Here is a 16,350-nt window from a genome sequence, read left to right on the forward strand (position 1 = left end):
TTGATGAATCTGTGGTGTATTTAATTTAATGCTTCAAAGATTATATCTTATCAACTTGTAAAGCAGACTAGTGGAGAATCCTACTTTGGTAATCCTTCTGTCTCAACACAACATTAGAGAGAGTTGATGCTGCACTCTTAGACAGCTCTACTGCAAGCATCAGACGACACAAAGGGAAGGAGAGACAAATAATTTATACAAGAAAGAAAATGCTTAAAGTTTTAATCATGAGAATCATGCCAAATGACTAACAATATTGAGAATGTGATGCAACAACCAGCAATTACATCCAGCATGATATATGGCATCTAACTGTAGTATAGTTCAGATGCATCATAAAAAGCAATCCGAGATGATCTATTAGTCACAAACTGCATATACACCAAGGAAGCAACGGGCTGTGTTGCTGGGCAGACTGAAAGAAGGCACAGAATCTGTAACTTCGGCGTTTTGACGACACGGCATATATCCATCCTCATCAGAGTAAATACAGAATAAACAAGCGGCATTGCCAGCATCGTGGTAGACATGCTGAGGATCAAACTGCATGTTGCGTCTAAGGTCTCTTCCCAGCTGGACTGAGCGTGTGTTTGAACGCCTTGATAAGATCAGGAGTTACGGAGATCGATCACATCGTACTTCATATTGGCATTCATGTAAACATGAGAACAGTGTTCGTATATAGGACTGCCGTCCAGAGGCTCCTCATGTGGGTGGAATCCACTTTCTCGACAGTTGCGAATCAGATTAACACCCGATGGATCTGTCAGATGGAATATGCCATGGGTTCTGCACAGAGAAACATATCATGAATACCCTTCGAACAAGGGCAGATAGGATATAGATATTACTTGAAATTTCTTTAGAACTATATAATTATCAGAGGGGAATCGTAGACAAGGGAAGCCACCGACTTGAACAACTCGGGATGTCCCAATCCGTTGATCATTGTAGAGGGAGCAACAGATTCTAGCAAATAGTATATTCTAGTTTTTCTCCATAAAATGTAGCCTACCAGGAATAAGCCCGCTACGAAGTTCTTCTCATTAACACAGGAAACATCATGATGACTTTTGATGGTCATCGAAAGACAGATTTCATAATTACCTAGAAGATCTCTTGACATTTAGATGTACATGATTTATCATATGTAAGAGCTAAAACCATCAGATTTATTCCCCTTCTCTTAATATTATCATTTACTGACAGGGATTCCACAAAAAGGAAACATCAATGCTACAGTCTTAACCTATAATATCCAAGAAAAATGAGATGGACTCACCTTGATGTATCAGTTGGTGCCATGACAATTGCAATTGCTTCTGGTAACATAATCTGTTAAAAGCAAATGTCATTTATTGAAAATGATTTAAAACTCTTTCAATCTACATGAAAACATAATTATATGACAAGGTTTAAACATAGTATCAAATGGCTGAATTAGCTCAAGCTATATAAGGTTTAATTTTAATTATTTCAACCAAATGCCTAACTAAATGTAAGAGAGATGAGCATATCATGACTATCACCATAAGGAGTGAGTTATCTGGCGTAGGATAAAAATTATATCATGCCCCACCATATGCTGTAAGCAAACAGCATTATTTACAAGGTCAACCAAAAAGTTGCTGCCTCGTAAAACTATAATCTTACTCTTTCACCCTCCATGGACATCTCAGTGCAGCCAAGAGATATCATTTATACAATCTTGTGGGTATCTTTTGGCCAGCTTATACACTTCGAGTAACATCTAGTCCATCCGTAATATTTGTTTATAACCAGTAGGTCAATGTTATCAAAGGTTGGAGAGACACTTAAGCACAAAAGATCTCCTGGAGCATAGATGTAACACTTGAGACACATGACACAGAGCCCAGGATGCAAGGAGCACAGCGAGGCACATACCTCACAAAAATGAGGTGCACTTAAAAGTTAAAGATTAAAACAAATCAGAAAAGAGGCATCAGTAAAGCAGAAAAGAAAATGAAAGAAGCTTTGGCAGTAAAATGCAAAAAGATGATGAAAAACGAAAATAGCAGAACATGACAGCTAAAGAAATGAAGAGAAAAAGGGAAAATGATGTTCTCATCGAAAATCTTGAATTACCACAAAAGAAGAAATACCAAAATCTTCTTCAGTTCTCACCGAATGGGAGATTAAGGAATCCCAGTTGAAAATGGTACAAAAGAAAGGGGGTGTCCAGCCACCACCAACTTTAAGTAGGAGAATACCCCTTGCTCATTTCAGAGTAAATACAGGGAACTGAAAAGTCGCTTGTTTAATAGACAACTATTCTACGTTCAATCAAATATAATAGCTACTATAAGATGTAATTAACAAAGTTGTTGTTGTCTCAAAATTAGCACCCATTGCATAATTGTCATGAAACAATAAGAACTACTTCAACTAAAAAAGTTGATCTCATATGTACCCACGGCAAGGACTTCAAGATGGTACCCCAAGATTTTCAGTATTAGCTCCAAATAAACCAATCAAGAAGTCAGCCAAAGGCAAGTGTTCATTCAGAAATAAATAAAAATTGATGATTAATAGTTTGACATGAAAAAATAAAAGCAAATAGACATTTCAACATGAATTAACCAAAAGGAGAACTAAGAAAGGTTTTTAAGCATCACCTGGTACGAATAATGAGTATGGAGATCAATAGATGACATGAAGCAAGTCTGGGTTGGGTGGGTCTGAAAAACAATATGTAACTCAAATGAATCAAAGTTGTCGAAAAGAACAAATACAATTAGTGCAGAACAGATGCCCTGGTGTCATATAAATTTGAAATGCATATTAAGCAACATAATATCTTGCTAATCATTCTCCCCAAGCCTCCTTGATTCTTATGAATACAGATATAAATTTCCTTAATAGATGTTAATCATTCTCCTCAAGCTTCCTTGATTCTTATGGATACAGATATAAATTTCCATACTAGATGGAGGATGGCAAAGCACATCTTAATCAATATCTTCTTGCTTGAATTGCAAAAGTTTGTAAAGTGTTCAAGAGTACTTAAGAGTGCAATAATTGTGATGACATCAACTTCTCATTCTTTGATAATTCAGTGGCCAAAAAAGAAAAAGGAGGCATCTGTAGTTACTATGTCATATCCATTTGCCAAGCAAAGTCTCTACTTTTTGGCTACCAACAATGTCATAAAGAAGACTTCAAAAAGCACTCGTCATTTCTTATGGTAGCAAGATAACCATAGGCATCATCATCCAGTTCAGAAATGAATCTAGGAGTCTTAAAACATTCATTAAACAAACTTGCTGAAAATTATAAAATAATTTAAGAGAAACCTCAAAACTTACAAGATATTATGAGATGAAAGTGATCTACGCATAGAACGTATGAGAATTATTGAAGGTAAGGAAACAACCACAGAGAAGAGGAAGACTGTTAGATAGTTGCCTAAATTAATAAATATAATTTCATTGATAACAATTCAAAATATGCTTCAGGATCGATTGGGTAAAAAAAAAACATCAAATGGGCTTTGATAGTGATAAGTAAAACTCTCACAGTAAACTTACATGTATCCACCCAAGAGGGAAAAGAGAGAGCTTGTCTTGGACATTAAATATTTCTTCTTCATCCGTAGTTTGGCACTGAAAAGAAAAATGAAAACTGTTAAAATAACTGCAAAGTGCTCCTTTATTTACATCATGGATTAAAAATTGCATAGTGTACCAGGTGTGCTTGGTACATGCCAAACACCTGGTACTGAACCTTGTCTAGTAAAGCTGATTTGCAATGGAACACTTTGAGTTTCAATCCTTGATCAATTATCTGATATTTTTTTCTCTGGGATGTGCCAGGTGGTATGTCACTGCACCAGCCAATATACACTGATTCAAGCTGGATATGGTATGGGTACCAGCAATGGTAATTTTAAACCATGGTTTACACTTTCCAACTAGAACTAACTGTGCTAATTGTTATGTGCCAACTGCCTAGTTGATAGCATTACATTGGGCCTTAATTTGAAATAAATAATGCAGAGATATTTTCCTAGAATAGGATGCCGTACAGACTCTGGGTGGATCAGAAGTGTAATAAATTATAGGGTTGAAGGAGCACTTGTCTCTGATGAATCTTGTTTCTATCACCGAAATCCTGTACCAAAATTCCTAGAGTCCTAAAAGTGTAAATTTGCAATTTTCACCTTTAGTTCTGTTTCCTGAATTTTATTTTCCATATTGGATAACTTACAACCATGATTTCTCAATGGAGTCTCATAGTCATGTTCCAGAACTGTCATTACTTGTCAAAATATGACATCTATAGTGGGACCATTAACAATGGAATTAGACCATACTCCAACATATCAAAAGGGTGGCTAAATGTGTTCTTAAGTATAAAATTCCCAATAGGGCCATTATGAAGGCATGATCTACCAAATGATATAAGATGAACCGTTGAATACAATGCACAAAACATAATAAAATGATTGAAGCAAGATAACAAGTTACCAAATTGCGTACAACACAATTAGCACAATGAATACAATGGACAGCTATTGGTATGGAGCTTGCAAGAAAGAAAGAAGAAAGAGACATCTATCAGACAGACAATTTGTTCTGGGATAAGGCAATATGAGAAAGCAAGAGTCACTAAATTCTTCCAGGTTAAAAGTGATAGGTGCAAGATAACACTAAAAACATGCCTTATTCTCCACCATTTCATATCATTTGAAAGGGTACTTGTTTAGTCATCAGGTGAAAAATGACTGATCAAGTGTGGCAACTAAAAAATATTTAAGTTTGCATAGCAAGATAAGGTCAAATCAGAAGACTTGTGGCAGGGATCTGCAATTCAAGAGGAAAAGGCATAAAAAAATGGCACCTAATAGATATAAAACGTAGCACCACAATGTAATGTAGAACTTGAAAAAGAAAAGTTTTTTAAAGCTCTAAATAACAAATAAATCTTCATCATAATAGGACCCAATTAAGTATGCCTCTCAAACTAAAAATGAGCTAAGCAAATTAATTTCATAATTTATTAACGAGTCCAAAGCCCCTCCAAGCTGTGAGCCTGTTGATTCAAGTTAAATCCAGAAAAGAGAGTCACATTGAAGAAATGCTCCAGCACCAAGACTCAGCCTCATTACTGAGGGATGATAAATCATATTAAAAAGGCCATAAACAAAATAAATGACTAAATAAGGGATTAGCTTATGAGGAGGACCTGATCAACAGAGAACATGTATAAATATTACGAATTAAAAAACAAAACTTATACAAATTAAAAATAAGAACATATACACAATTTTATTATGCTTTTGGCATATTCAGTAAAACTAGCTCTAAATTTTGAAGATGAATACAAGGCAATGTCTTAAGCCAAAGAATCACCAACAACAAGAGATAAGCAACCAGCAAATTATACAACTGGAACTTGTATTTGAGTTAATAACAACATCCATTAATAAAAAGCAAGAAGATTATCTTACCGAATCAGATGTTGATTCCTGCTTTGGGATTATTAGTGTTGTCACATAAAACATCCTGTTTTTCTACAATAAAAGCATGGGATGCATCAGAAATCAGGCAAAAATTTCATAGTTAATGATCCTACTAGACATCACGTACCAATAAACCTGCAAGAATTCCACAGGTTTCCAAATTTTTGGCAGTGTTCTTCTCTGCAAGCCGCATAAAAGCTTCCATCATCTTTACCGGCTGTCAAATGAATGAAAGATTTTATAGATTACTCAACAAGGTCAGGTTTTTCAGTATTTTGTGAGTGACTGAGAAAGTGAAAGGGAGAGAGCTCACCACATGTAGATTTTGAAAAGTCTTCGTTCCATCATGCGAAGATTTTGCTGGGCCTGGTCTTGGATCAGCAACTTTTGATGGGGAAATCACACGTGACTCCACTTGAGCTAGAACTGGAGGAGGAGATGGCTGCTTGATATTCAAATGAGCAAAATCTTCTTGAACTACACTTGCAGCAAAAGTATCAGATTCTTCTACCGGAATAGAAGACCATCTGCCATCATCAAGGGAGAGAACTGATTCCAGATCATAGTTCCTCTTTCTAGAATCGCCTTCATTTATCACAACTAAACCAGATTGCGCATCCTGATTCAGGCTATTTGACAGTACACAGCACCAAAATGTGTTGTTAAGTGTAACTTGGAAAATAGACATAAAGCAGAAGATGACTTGGTTATTCACCGAAAAAATCAAATTTAGAAGTGTGAATAAAAACAAACAAGCACATAGCAGATTGCTGTTGCAATTTATAAAGCACTGTCCAAGATTCTCACCCTGAACTTCCACTTTGAATCAACTCAAAATTGCTGGGATACTGGACCTGTACCAAATAGAAGTAAATACCGGTGGCAGTCACTACTTCGTTAGATGAGGACCAAAAGACTTGTTAAGTACAATAGAATTATACCCTTATACCAGTAACTGGTCGAGCAGGAGGGCCCCATAGACCATTAGGACCTAAAATGGAATGCCTAGATAAGGTTTCTTCTTTTGGATTAAGTACACCAAAAGATCTGCACAAATGTATATTAAAAAAGTTATTTCTAATACAACACATTTGTTAGCAAATTAGCACAGGAAAAGAGTCTAGAGAGAAGCCAAGATTTTAAATATACTCAGTAGATAATATGTTTGAGAGTCTACAAAATGACCCAAGAACTGCAAATAGCCAAAACTAAGCCTTTCCAACCATCCTATATTTGGCAACCACAAAAATCAGACAATTAGAAACCTGCTCATTGCTATGACAAAACATCGAGTTGCATTCTACAATAGAGCATAAACATCTTGGTAAACTAAGATGTTGTTCCAAATCTAGACTAACAAAATTTGGAATTATAAATATATGAAACTTTTCAAATAAAGCAATTATAAGAACAATTTTTTTTCCTACCTTTTTAACTACAAACTGCATACATTTTAACCAAAACTTTGACATGTTATTGTTTGTATGTTATCCATAGAAAAAGCAAGTAATACTCGAGTTAAAATTTAAAGGAAGGTGAACTTTTAGCTATCCTATGGGAGTGTCATGGAAAATAAAATGTACCACTGGGTGATGCAACGTAGCAACTGATCAAGCACAAAATTTTAAACAATATACAGTGAATTTTTTTGTTAACCGGTTATTCATTACCACAAAAGAAACAAGACAAACTCCAGATTTAACTGCACAACAATAGTGGGTAAGCTTCAAAAAATGAACAAAAACCATTTGATTGGACCATTGTAAAGATGCACATTAAACAATTTAACCAATGAAGAACGTTGAGGCATTCCAACATTTTTTTTTTTTTGCTAATGGCATTTCAACAATTGCCCTGAGATCAAGATAGTACTACTGAAAATTAATTAACCAATGTATGGATTATCTTTTGAACATGAAAAAAGGGTAGTAGGATGAGTGGGAAAGATCAGGGAACGAGGAATGAACATACTATGTGATGGTCTTACATGTTAGAGCTCCATAATTAAGTTTTATTTTGTGTAAATGTCATGACTCAGGCCTGATAAGCTAACTCGCCTATCAACTATGTTAAACTTAAACCACTGGTCAAAATGCTAGAGCTGAAGTTGATAGCAATACACACATCAAATCCTTAAAAGTCAATCTTAGTCTTATCCACTTTCGATATAGGACTAATCAGGATGTTACAATCTCCCCTATTTAAGGGCTTAATGTCCTTGTCAAGGCCCAACATACCCTAGATCAAAACCTAGCATGATGTATATGAATCATAGCTCAGTGGTGGGTCTACATTGTGATGAGTCCATCCACGGAGGATAGCTCTTTCTTATTTGAATCCCTCACCATGCTCCAATACTAGGTTGGCTTTGATACTATTTGTCATGACCCAAGCCTGATGAGTTAACTAGCTTGTCAACATTGTTGAGCCTAAACCACTAGCCAAAATACTAAAGTTGAAGTTGATAATAATCCACACTCATCAAACCCTTATAAATCAATCTTAGTCTTGTCCACTTCCAATGTAGATCTAATCGGGGAGTTACAATAAACCTACATCCTTCTGAAACATGCTCTAATGCTTTTCCTCTCATTTTTCCCCAAATGCTCATTCTTTGATCCTATTCATTATTTTAGAGCAGGTTATAAGCTAGAGAGGATAATAAAATGTTAAATCTAGACAAATTGATCGATTTATGCACATACATTTTCTGCAATGATTTATCTGCCTGTGAGTTGTCTGGCAACACAAGTCGATTCCTCTCAGCAGGTCTCCATGATGATCGAGATGTACTTACTGTCGAAGTCTGCAATTTTAAGAATATGATAACAAAGATCAGATGAGACAAAAAGTAAGTTATTCTGCAGGAAATTCAAAGAAAATCCTACCTTGCATAAGCCTCATAATTTGTGAAACTTGTAATCTAAACATTCAGTAAATCAAGCCATGTGCAATGACTTCATATCAGAGACTTAATAGAAATATACCTGGTCCATGCGAGGAATAGGAACGATGTGTTCCTTGGCAGGAACTGGACTATAGGAGACACTTTTCTGACCAGCAGTTTGAAATGTATGCTCTCTGTTAAGATTGTCAACTTGACGTTGAACTTCTGGCTTCAGAGATTCCAGTTCATTCATGACATCCAACAGTTTCTGAAATGATTTGAAAAAGGTTAACAGAAGTTCTTAATTATTATACACCATTCTCTGGATTTCATAAAACAATAAGAACAGGCTTCAAAGTTGGAGAAAGGGCAAAATGAATGGCCACACCAACCTTCCTAAAAGCAGGAGGTAAGGCCTGGTATTCATGGTGACAAGGTATTGTCTCGCACAAAAGACTGCATCCATAAACATAAATTGAAAAGTATCATTATAAACCACAGTTCTAAGTGCCTGGAGACAAAAAATTGGATATACCAGCATGTAGATTTCAGTGGAAATCAACATGCATAAAACAAGCAATATGGACTTCACAGCATCATTACCTCGAAAATCTGAGAAGTATAATATACAGATCAATGAGATTTCTCTCGTCCCTGTAAATTCTAGCCTGAAGATAAAAGAAAGCACTTAAATTTGGAAATTGTGTCATACACAATTAAAGTATTGAATCAGCAGACATGAATGAAAGAAAACAGGCCATAATCAACAAAGTAATTCTGAACTCTAGTCCAAATATCGATATGCTAAAATGAACAGAACAGCTGCTGAACGAGCAAGCTCACTTTTGGATGATGAAAAGATGAAAATCAAACTTTATGTTCCTATTACTCCAAAGAAAGTGATCCAATTTCCATGAATGATAACAACAGTCCCAAAGGGTCACAAAGCTTCAAACTGGAATGCCAATGAAAAGGATTAACGTGGACCTGCGGTGCCTGAATATTACTTTCTTGTGCATAGTCCACCATAAAGGATTTGTGCATCATAGGCTTGTTGGTTTTCTTAAAAGTTGTATCTAAATATTAATTAGACTCGTTCCTAGTCCAACAAAATTTAATAGGATTATTCTACAAACCTACGAGCTTAACAACAACAAATAGGCTAGAACGTTTATAGTTTAATCAAATATGAGTAACCTTTAAATTTGGACTGACTAACAATCTGGACCAGGATTTAAGTGGTTAATAGCAGGTTGATAATAAGATATACGTAAATTATTTCATGGGAATTACTCAGTTTCGAGTTCTTCCAATAGTTGATCTGCTCAAATTCGTAAATCTTAAATGACAATAAAAGGATCATGCCAATGGTTCCTGGGAGAGGAAGCAAGTTTATCAGCTGAACAAAAAATTCACACCAAATTTGGCCTCTTTGTTTTCTCCATCTCTGTTTCCTTAAAACATTTCATGATCCACTCTCCATTCTTTAGTTTGCTAAAAGCTAACCAGACAATGATAAGACACCTGGAAGATAACACCTTGATAATTCCCGCATGGAGCATGCTAGTGCATTAGCTTGACAAAACATCCAACAGGAAATCCACACTTAACCGACTCAGTAATCTCAAATTCCTTGAAATTCATCCAATTCCTTTTTTCCCCTTGTTTATTTTTGTTTCTATCACGTAAAATGAGTCATCAAATGATCATTCAATCTCGCAACCGCTTCGAAGCAATGGCCATTTTTTCCTATGACTATCTTGCTCAGCCGCGCAATTATATCGACGCTGACAATTCCGTCAGAGCATAATAGAATCGCATCTTGAAGGCACCCGAACTAAGAACGGTTCGGGATCAAGACGAGGGGCACAAGAATTGGGATACGAAATCAAAGCAGCGAGGAGGAAACGGGACCTGCTTGAGGAGATTATCGGCGATGCGGTAGTAGAAGGGAAGGGAGATGCGGTTGTCGACCTCCACCTTCTGGGCCAGGGCGTTGATGTCGATCGCCCTCACGTGGGGCCTCATCGCCGACATCCTCCGGCGATCGCGGCGGGGGGGGGATCCAGACAGCGTCTTCGCTTCCGCGGCGGGTCTGCGAACCTAGCTAGCCAGCAATCCTGGAGTCGTCTCACCTCGTCTCTTCGCCTATTCCTTACCCCCTCCAGAGATCGATAGGAAGCGGAAAGGTTTCAGCAAACTTGACGGGGGTTATATTCTCGTCGCGTTGGGCTGTGCGACTCGAAGCCGGTCTAATCGAATTACTTAACTTGGAATAGGTTCCAATCTGAACCGGTTCGAATATTAATCGAACCAGACACTAATCCAGCCAACCCTTAATAATAATAATATTAATATTATTATTATTAGTATTATTATTAAAAAATATATTGGATACGTCAAAAACAAGAATTAAGATACAAAATAAAAATATAAGTAATTAAAGCGAGTTACTTAATTTGGAAGGGGAGGATATGATCGAGCGTGATCAACCCTTAATATTATTATTTTAACACGATATATTTTTTGTGTTAATTTACCTATTATTATTATTTCTTCTTCTTTAAATTATAAGAATGTGGTTTGAACGAGAAAGCATCACAAAGAAAACCATAAAAGAATATCTTAGATAACCCAAAAAAAAGAATTAAGATATTGCTTAACCTGAAAGAAGAGAGTGACCATCAAGCCTAAGGCTTCTACTGGTTCGCATAATAATGGACCAATCCTTCATATTATTTCAACATGATATTTTCTTTCTTTAAATTTATTATTATTATTTTCCTTAATATTATTTGAGTGAGAAATGTTTTAATATAATATTTTCTTTCTTTAATTTATTATTATTATTTATGGTTTTCTCTAAGGAAAACCATAAAAGAATATATTGGAGACCCAAAAAACATATTAAGTCATGAAACTAAAATATGTTAACTGGATGGGGGCGTTGCGAGAATCGAACTCGCGACCTCTCGCACCCGAAGCGAGAATCATACCACTAGACCAAACGCCCGGTCACGTAGATGCGTTTAATATAATATAACTTATGGTGAGACAATACCAATATCTGATATGATTTGAGAAAATTACTATGGTGAGAGGAGGCTTTATAGGGTCGATATGCAAGATACAGGAACGAGACAGTAGGCTGATAGCTCTTCTTGGTTCACGAGAGATCATTAAAATTGAGGCTCAAGAAATACCTGTTTACTTGTTCTGAGCTTGCAGTTGAATCGGTCGTTTCTTCAAGAGCAAAAGATTTGGCTATGGCTTGCCAATCTGACCTGAACATGCCACACTTGTTGATTTGGGGACAAACAATTTTTCTCCCCCTCAATTGATGTTTCTTTAGTGACAGCAGAAGAACTCCAAGGTTAACATACCACAAAATAAGTTTCTAAACCATTAGAAAGTAAAAGTAAATTTCATATCACATGAGCAATGTTTAACACCATAGATAGTAGGGGATTTGTGCATAAGCATCTACACCACATGATTGTGCAGTTTCCAGAAACCATGAAGACTGGCTTTGTTCAGAAGTGAAGCTTTCCGGCTAAGTACCACGAATGAATGGCAAGGCTGCCAAATGCCATGATGTTGGCAAGTGACGACAAGCCATGGATCATTCCGAATTTCTTGTTCATAGCTGCAAGTTGTGGATTGGTTTTTGCCGCTTCCAAATTCTTTGACCCTCCAACTTCCTCACCAATGCCTAGATCTCTTTCGATCTTGTGCCTCTTCTTCATCATCTGCAAAGAGTGAGCTTTTAATAAGCATAACAATGCTCCTAGTTATACATGATTTCGCAATTTCAATGTCTTGTGATGTTTAAATTTGTCAAGTTCTGTTGATTTCTTGAAAATATGTTTGCTCTTTCAAAAAATCTTAAACATAAACCCAAGTCCCAAGTTAACCAAGTCATCTCCACCTAAAGTAAAGCCGTTATAGCTAGCATAAGATTTTTATTATTTATGGAACACAACCAAATGATTGAAACAAGAACTATCATAAGAACAAATTTCAAATATAGGATATTTCCTTATGAGTATATACCTCAACAAGTATTTCTGTACAACCCTCAAATGTTCATATTTGCATGTTCAAACTCCAAGATTGGGGTTGCGCACAGGTTTAATAATCCATTCGAAATTCTGAAAGAAAGGGAATAGAGGTGCAGAGAAAGTTTCATCCTATAACAATTTTGGTTAACATATATAATCCAATCAAATCCAGGTTTGCTGATGGAATTGGTATGGATGCTTATGGCATAGTTATGCACTACATGGAGGGTACACATGTAAATACAAATTTCCAAGGGTTATATATACAAATACAAATATCCAACCGCATGTGTGTAAAAATCCTCGCCCAGAGAGAAACTTAAAGAATAAAAAATCAATTACACATATCTTGATCCAAATCTATTGCAATGTTGTACTAGCTATTTGACTTGATTAGAATTTTTGCATAAACATATTATACTTATTGGAGATATCCAAGTGTGTCTAAACAGCTCCTAGTGGATAAATATTTGCCAATATGCCTTGTTATATAAAGCATAAGATACAACCTTTCAAGATGTAAGCCACATTTAAGAGTGCTACTACATTCTCAGCCCAGTTCAGTGGTACCATAATGTGAAGTTCAAGAAACAAAGACCAGTTACAAGCACCTAAAGTAGTTCCAATCTTTTCCCTTTTAACCTAAGAATCTATGTTTGGGAGGTCACACATCACTATCATTTATAGTAATTCAATCAAAGTATTAAACAAGTAATACAACTCTCCTTCATTGTAATAATGGTGAAAGGATTTGCCTCCAAGATCTGATAACATTATTAATAGTTAGGAGTTTTCTTTAAGTAATAATAAATTTCAAGATGATCTAAGCAGTTGAAAAACAGATACAACATACATTCTAAATCTACTCATGCTCGTTATCTCATAAGAGCTGCATATGGTAAAAAATCTAGATGGATCTTTTTCCATCATTAAGATCTGCCAAGAGCAATATCACTAGTCAAATATACCTTTCTTACTGCTTCTTTAATATGGACTAGAACAATCACGTTCATCCAATAAAGCAAGTTCGAAACAATATACATAGAGTGTTAGAACTAAAACCCTAAACCAGTACAGCAATGGGAAGTGATGATGGCTTTAGTTAGGAATGGATGCCAAAGTTTTCAGATAAGATGAATGAATTACCTCGATGGTCATTGGGGTGAAGACAATCAGGTTGGAGAGGTCGAAGCCAAGCGCAGAAAGGAGAAAACCAAGCTGGTACCTTTCAATGGGCGAGGCCAAGCTCCATGGATGGAGATAGGCGAACGCTGCCACCGAAACTGCCGCGCACACAGACAACACCATGAAGTACGCCGGGAACATCTTGCCCTGAAGATTACCGAACTGATGCCTCGGCAAATTTCTGCAAAATTTCACACACCGATTGTCAAAACACATCCAAATCCTACAATTAATTACACAAAAAAATCAAGTTAAGATTAGCAAATAAACAAGTCTTTCATCAGAAAATTTTAGAGATTCAGCTGTGAGACTGCATCAGTACAACTATAATCAGTCAAGTAGTATTTACCAAAGGAGAGATTTTTAACGGCGGAGAAGGGGATTACTTGAACATGATGATGCCGCCGATGAAGGTGACCCAGAGGGCGGTGCCCCAGGAGGTAGCGAAGGCGAGGAGGTGGCACAGCTTGGCGGCGGTGACAACGGCAGCGGGGGATTCCGGCCCCGATCCGAGGACGTCAGGCGCGAAGATGACTCCGACCGCGAGGAACGCCACCGCCGTGAGGAAGCGGGTCGACCACGCCATCAGAACGCTCCGCCACAGAGAATGAGAGCTAGGGTTAGGGTTTCGGTGGCCGAACGAGCAGATGCGAAAGGAGACAGAACGACCGCAAAAGTCCAGTTCGTAGCATTTTAAGAGGCTTTAACGAAGAAAGGAGATGGGCCGATAGAGTCGAGAGGTACGTGTGAGAAGTAGCACATGATGTTCCATTTATGCCCCTAGGATACGATGTATTATTTTGGTGTTGCCTATATATTGAGGACACTATCGTCATTTTTTAATATCAAGATGGCATGTTGACCATTTGCATTAAACCTTAAACATGTCGGATGTTAAGGAGAATTCTCCAAGAAAATTATTTTTTTTATTTTTTCTGCATAGCGATCCTTTTCAAATTTTGCTTTTGGATGTTTATATGTAGATAGGTACACTTAGTGGATAAAAAAAAGAATATTAGAAAACGAAGGGAATTTTATTTTGTTCCAACAATTTAAAGAATCATTTTATATATGATATGAATAGGGCTATTTACAAACTAACTTTGCACTTGAAGCATCTCATTCCTTACATTTAAAAAATTTATATTAAAATTTCTATAATTATGAAAGTAAAATATTTTGACTCATTTATTCTAATACTGGTTTTACTAAAAGAAACATAAAAAAATAATGGACAAAAAGATAATTTCAATTATCCCTGTTGTTGGTGGTGGATGACGTCAATTGTGATGAATAGCACTATTGTTGGGAGCAACGAGTGATTGTTGTGAATAAGGAGAGTAACGAAAGGATTGCTTACTCTGTCAACGTCAACAGAATTGCCTAGCAGGAAAAAAGTCACTCATTGCATCGACATTGGCATAATTGTCGAGCAACATCGCTCTATATCTTTGTTGATATAGATATAAAGCGATATCACTAGGCAACTACGTCGATGTAAATACATGAGCAATCCTTTTGTCACTTTGCATCTACGTCAACATCAATGTAATTGTCAAGCGACGTCGCTCTGCATTTTCATCGATGTTGATGTAGTTGCCAAGTGCGTACCACTTTGCATCTACATCGACGCTGATGTAAATGAGTAACAAAATGGTCGCTCGATAACTGCGTCGACATCGATGCAGATGCAGCTCATCAATAACAATCACTTGTGGCCTCTAACGACACCATTGTTCGTCACTACTAATATCATCTACCACCTTCACTAACTAAAACGTTGAAATTAATTTTTTACTTATTATTTTTGTATTTCCGTCGATTAAATTGATGACGTTAGAATAAATAGACCTAGCTATTTTATTTTCATAACTATAAAGATTTCAATATAAATTTTTTAAGTATAGAGATAAGATGCTAAAGAGATTTATCTATTTTTTAAAAATAATTTCTTATATCATGTTAGATATTTAATTAAAAGTTAGACACCTCGACAGGTAAACATAATCCGTTTATTAGAGATAGTGTATCTACAATGGCATTGCCAACATATGCAACAGTTATTACTGATAAGGTATACTCCGGGCCCAAGCCACGTCACGATCGATGCCACGCCACACCACAGCCAAGTCAACAAAAGAAGAACCCCCACGCACCGAGCTAGTAACTGTATCAAGACGTCACTCGATATGTCCCGTCCCGATAAGCTTGGGACGACGCCGCATGGCATCGTTCCGCACGTCCCGGGACGACGGTCACACAAAGATACCATCTCATCCCTCGAGGATCGGCCGCCACGCCAAACCCACGTACGACCGACCCTCGTACAGTAGTATAAAAGCTCCTATCTGATATCCAACCAAAGAAGGAGAAAAAAGAGGCAGAAAGTAGAACGTCACATGGACTTACTTGTCGAGGGGCCACAGTTGGTAACGACCCGACGAGGCCTTCTGTGTAGAAAAACGACAACGCCCAAGGCGAGGTCATCCCGATCGATAGAGACGTTCTTCCTCCTGACGAAGAGACGTCAATATTGTGACACCAACACACCGACTGAAAGGCTCAATCGACTCCAGCTTCCAGCTCAACCGATTGAAGACTCCCAATAGCACCCCGTGGACCAGGCCGGACTCATCAGCCACGGCCCATCAGTTCATCAACAATTACTAAGCTTTAACCGTCGAGAAACATGTGGAGGATAACAAAAGAGGAAGGATCAATGCTTTAGTTACTTA

The 16,350-nt window shown here is 37.0% G+C and overlaps 2 protein-coding genes and 1 non-coding gene across 3 annotated transcripts; all 3 read right to left on the reverse strand.

Moving 5' to 3' along the window:
* Positions 1–177: 177 nt before the first annotated feature.
* On the reverse strand, positions 178–10,537 carry LOC135631070 (AMSH-like ubiquitin thioesterase 3). Its single transcript, XM_065138467.1, has 14 exons — positions 10,284–10,537; positions 8,973–9,037; positions 8,762–8,825; positions 8,470–8,637; positions 8,188–8,288; positions 6,424–6,529; positions 6,290–6,336; positions 5,796–6,111; positions 5,610–5,699; positions 5,471–5,533; positions 3,549–3,623; positions 2,637–2,699; positions 1,283–1,335; positions 178–789 (listed from the first exon to the last, which is right to left on the reverse strand). Exons 1-14 carry the CDS (start codon positions 10,404–10,406, stop codon positions 609–611), a joined length of 1,515 nt encoding a protein of 504 aa, XP_064994539.1. The 5' UTR covers positions 10,407–10,537; the 3' UTR covers positions 178–608.
* A 773-nt stretch (positions 10,538–11,310) lies between these two features.
* Positions 11,311–11,382, reverse strand: TRNAP-CGG (transfer RNA proline (anticodon CGG)). Its single transcript has one exon. It is a non-coding gene; the product is annotated as a tRNA-Pro (tRNA).
* Positions 11,383–11,774: 392 nt separating this feature from the next.
* Positions 11,775–14,309, reverse strand: LOC135631074 (uncharacterized). The gene is made up of 3 exons (XM_065138472.1): positions 14,002–14,309; positions 13,577–13,796; positions 11,775–12,118 (listed from the first exon to the last, which is right to left on the reverse strand). Exons 1-3 carry the CDS (start codon positions 14,199–14,201, stop codon positions 11,903–11,905), a joined length of 636 nt encoding a protein of 211 aa, XP_064994544.1. The 5' UTR covers positions 14,202–14,309; the 3' UTR covers positions 11,775–11,902.
* Positions 14,310–16,350: the final 2,041 nt, after the last annotated feature.

This window comes from Musa acuminata, chromosome BXJ1-3 (assembly GCF_036884655.1).
Source record: "Musa acuminata AAA Group cultivar baxijiao chromosome BXJ1-3, Cavendish_Baxijiao_AAA, whole genome shotgun sequence".
NCBI lineage: Eukaryota > Viridiplantae > Streptophyta > Magnoliopsida > Zingiberales > Musaceae > Musa > Musa acuminata.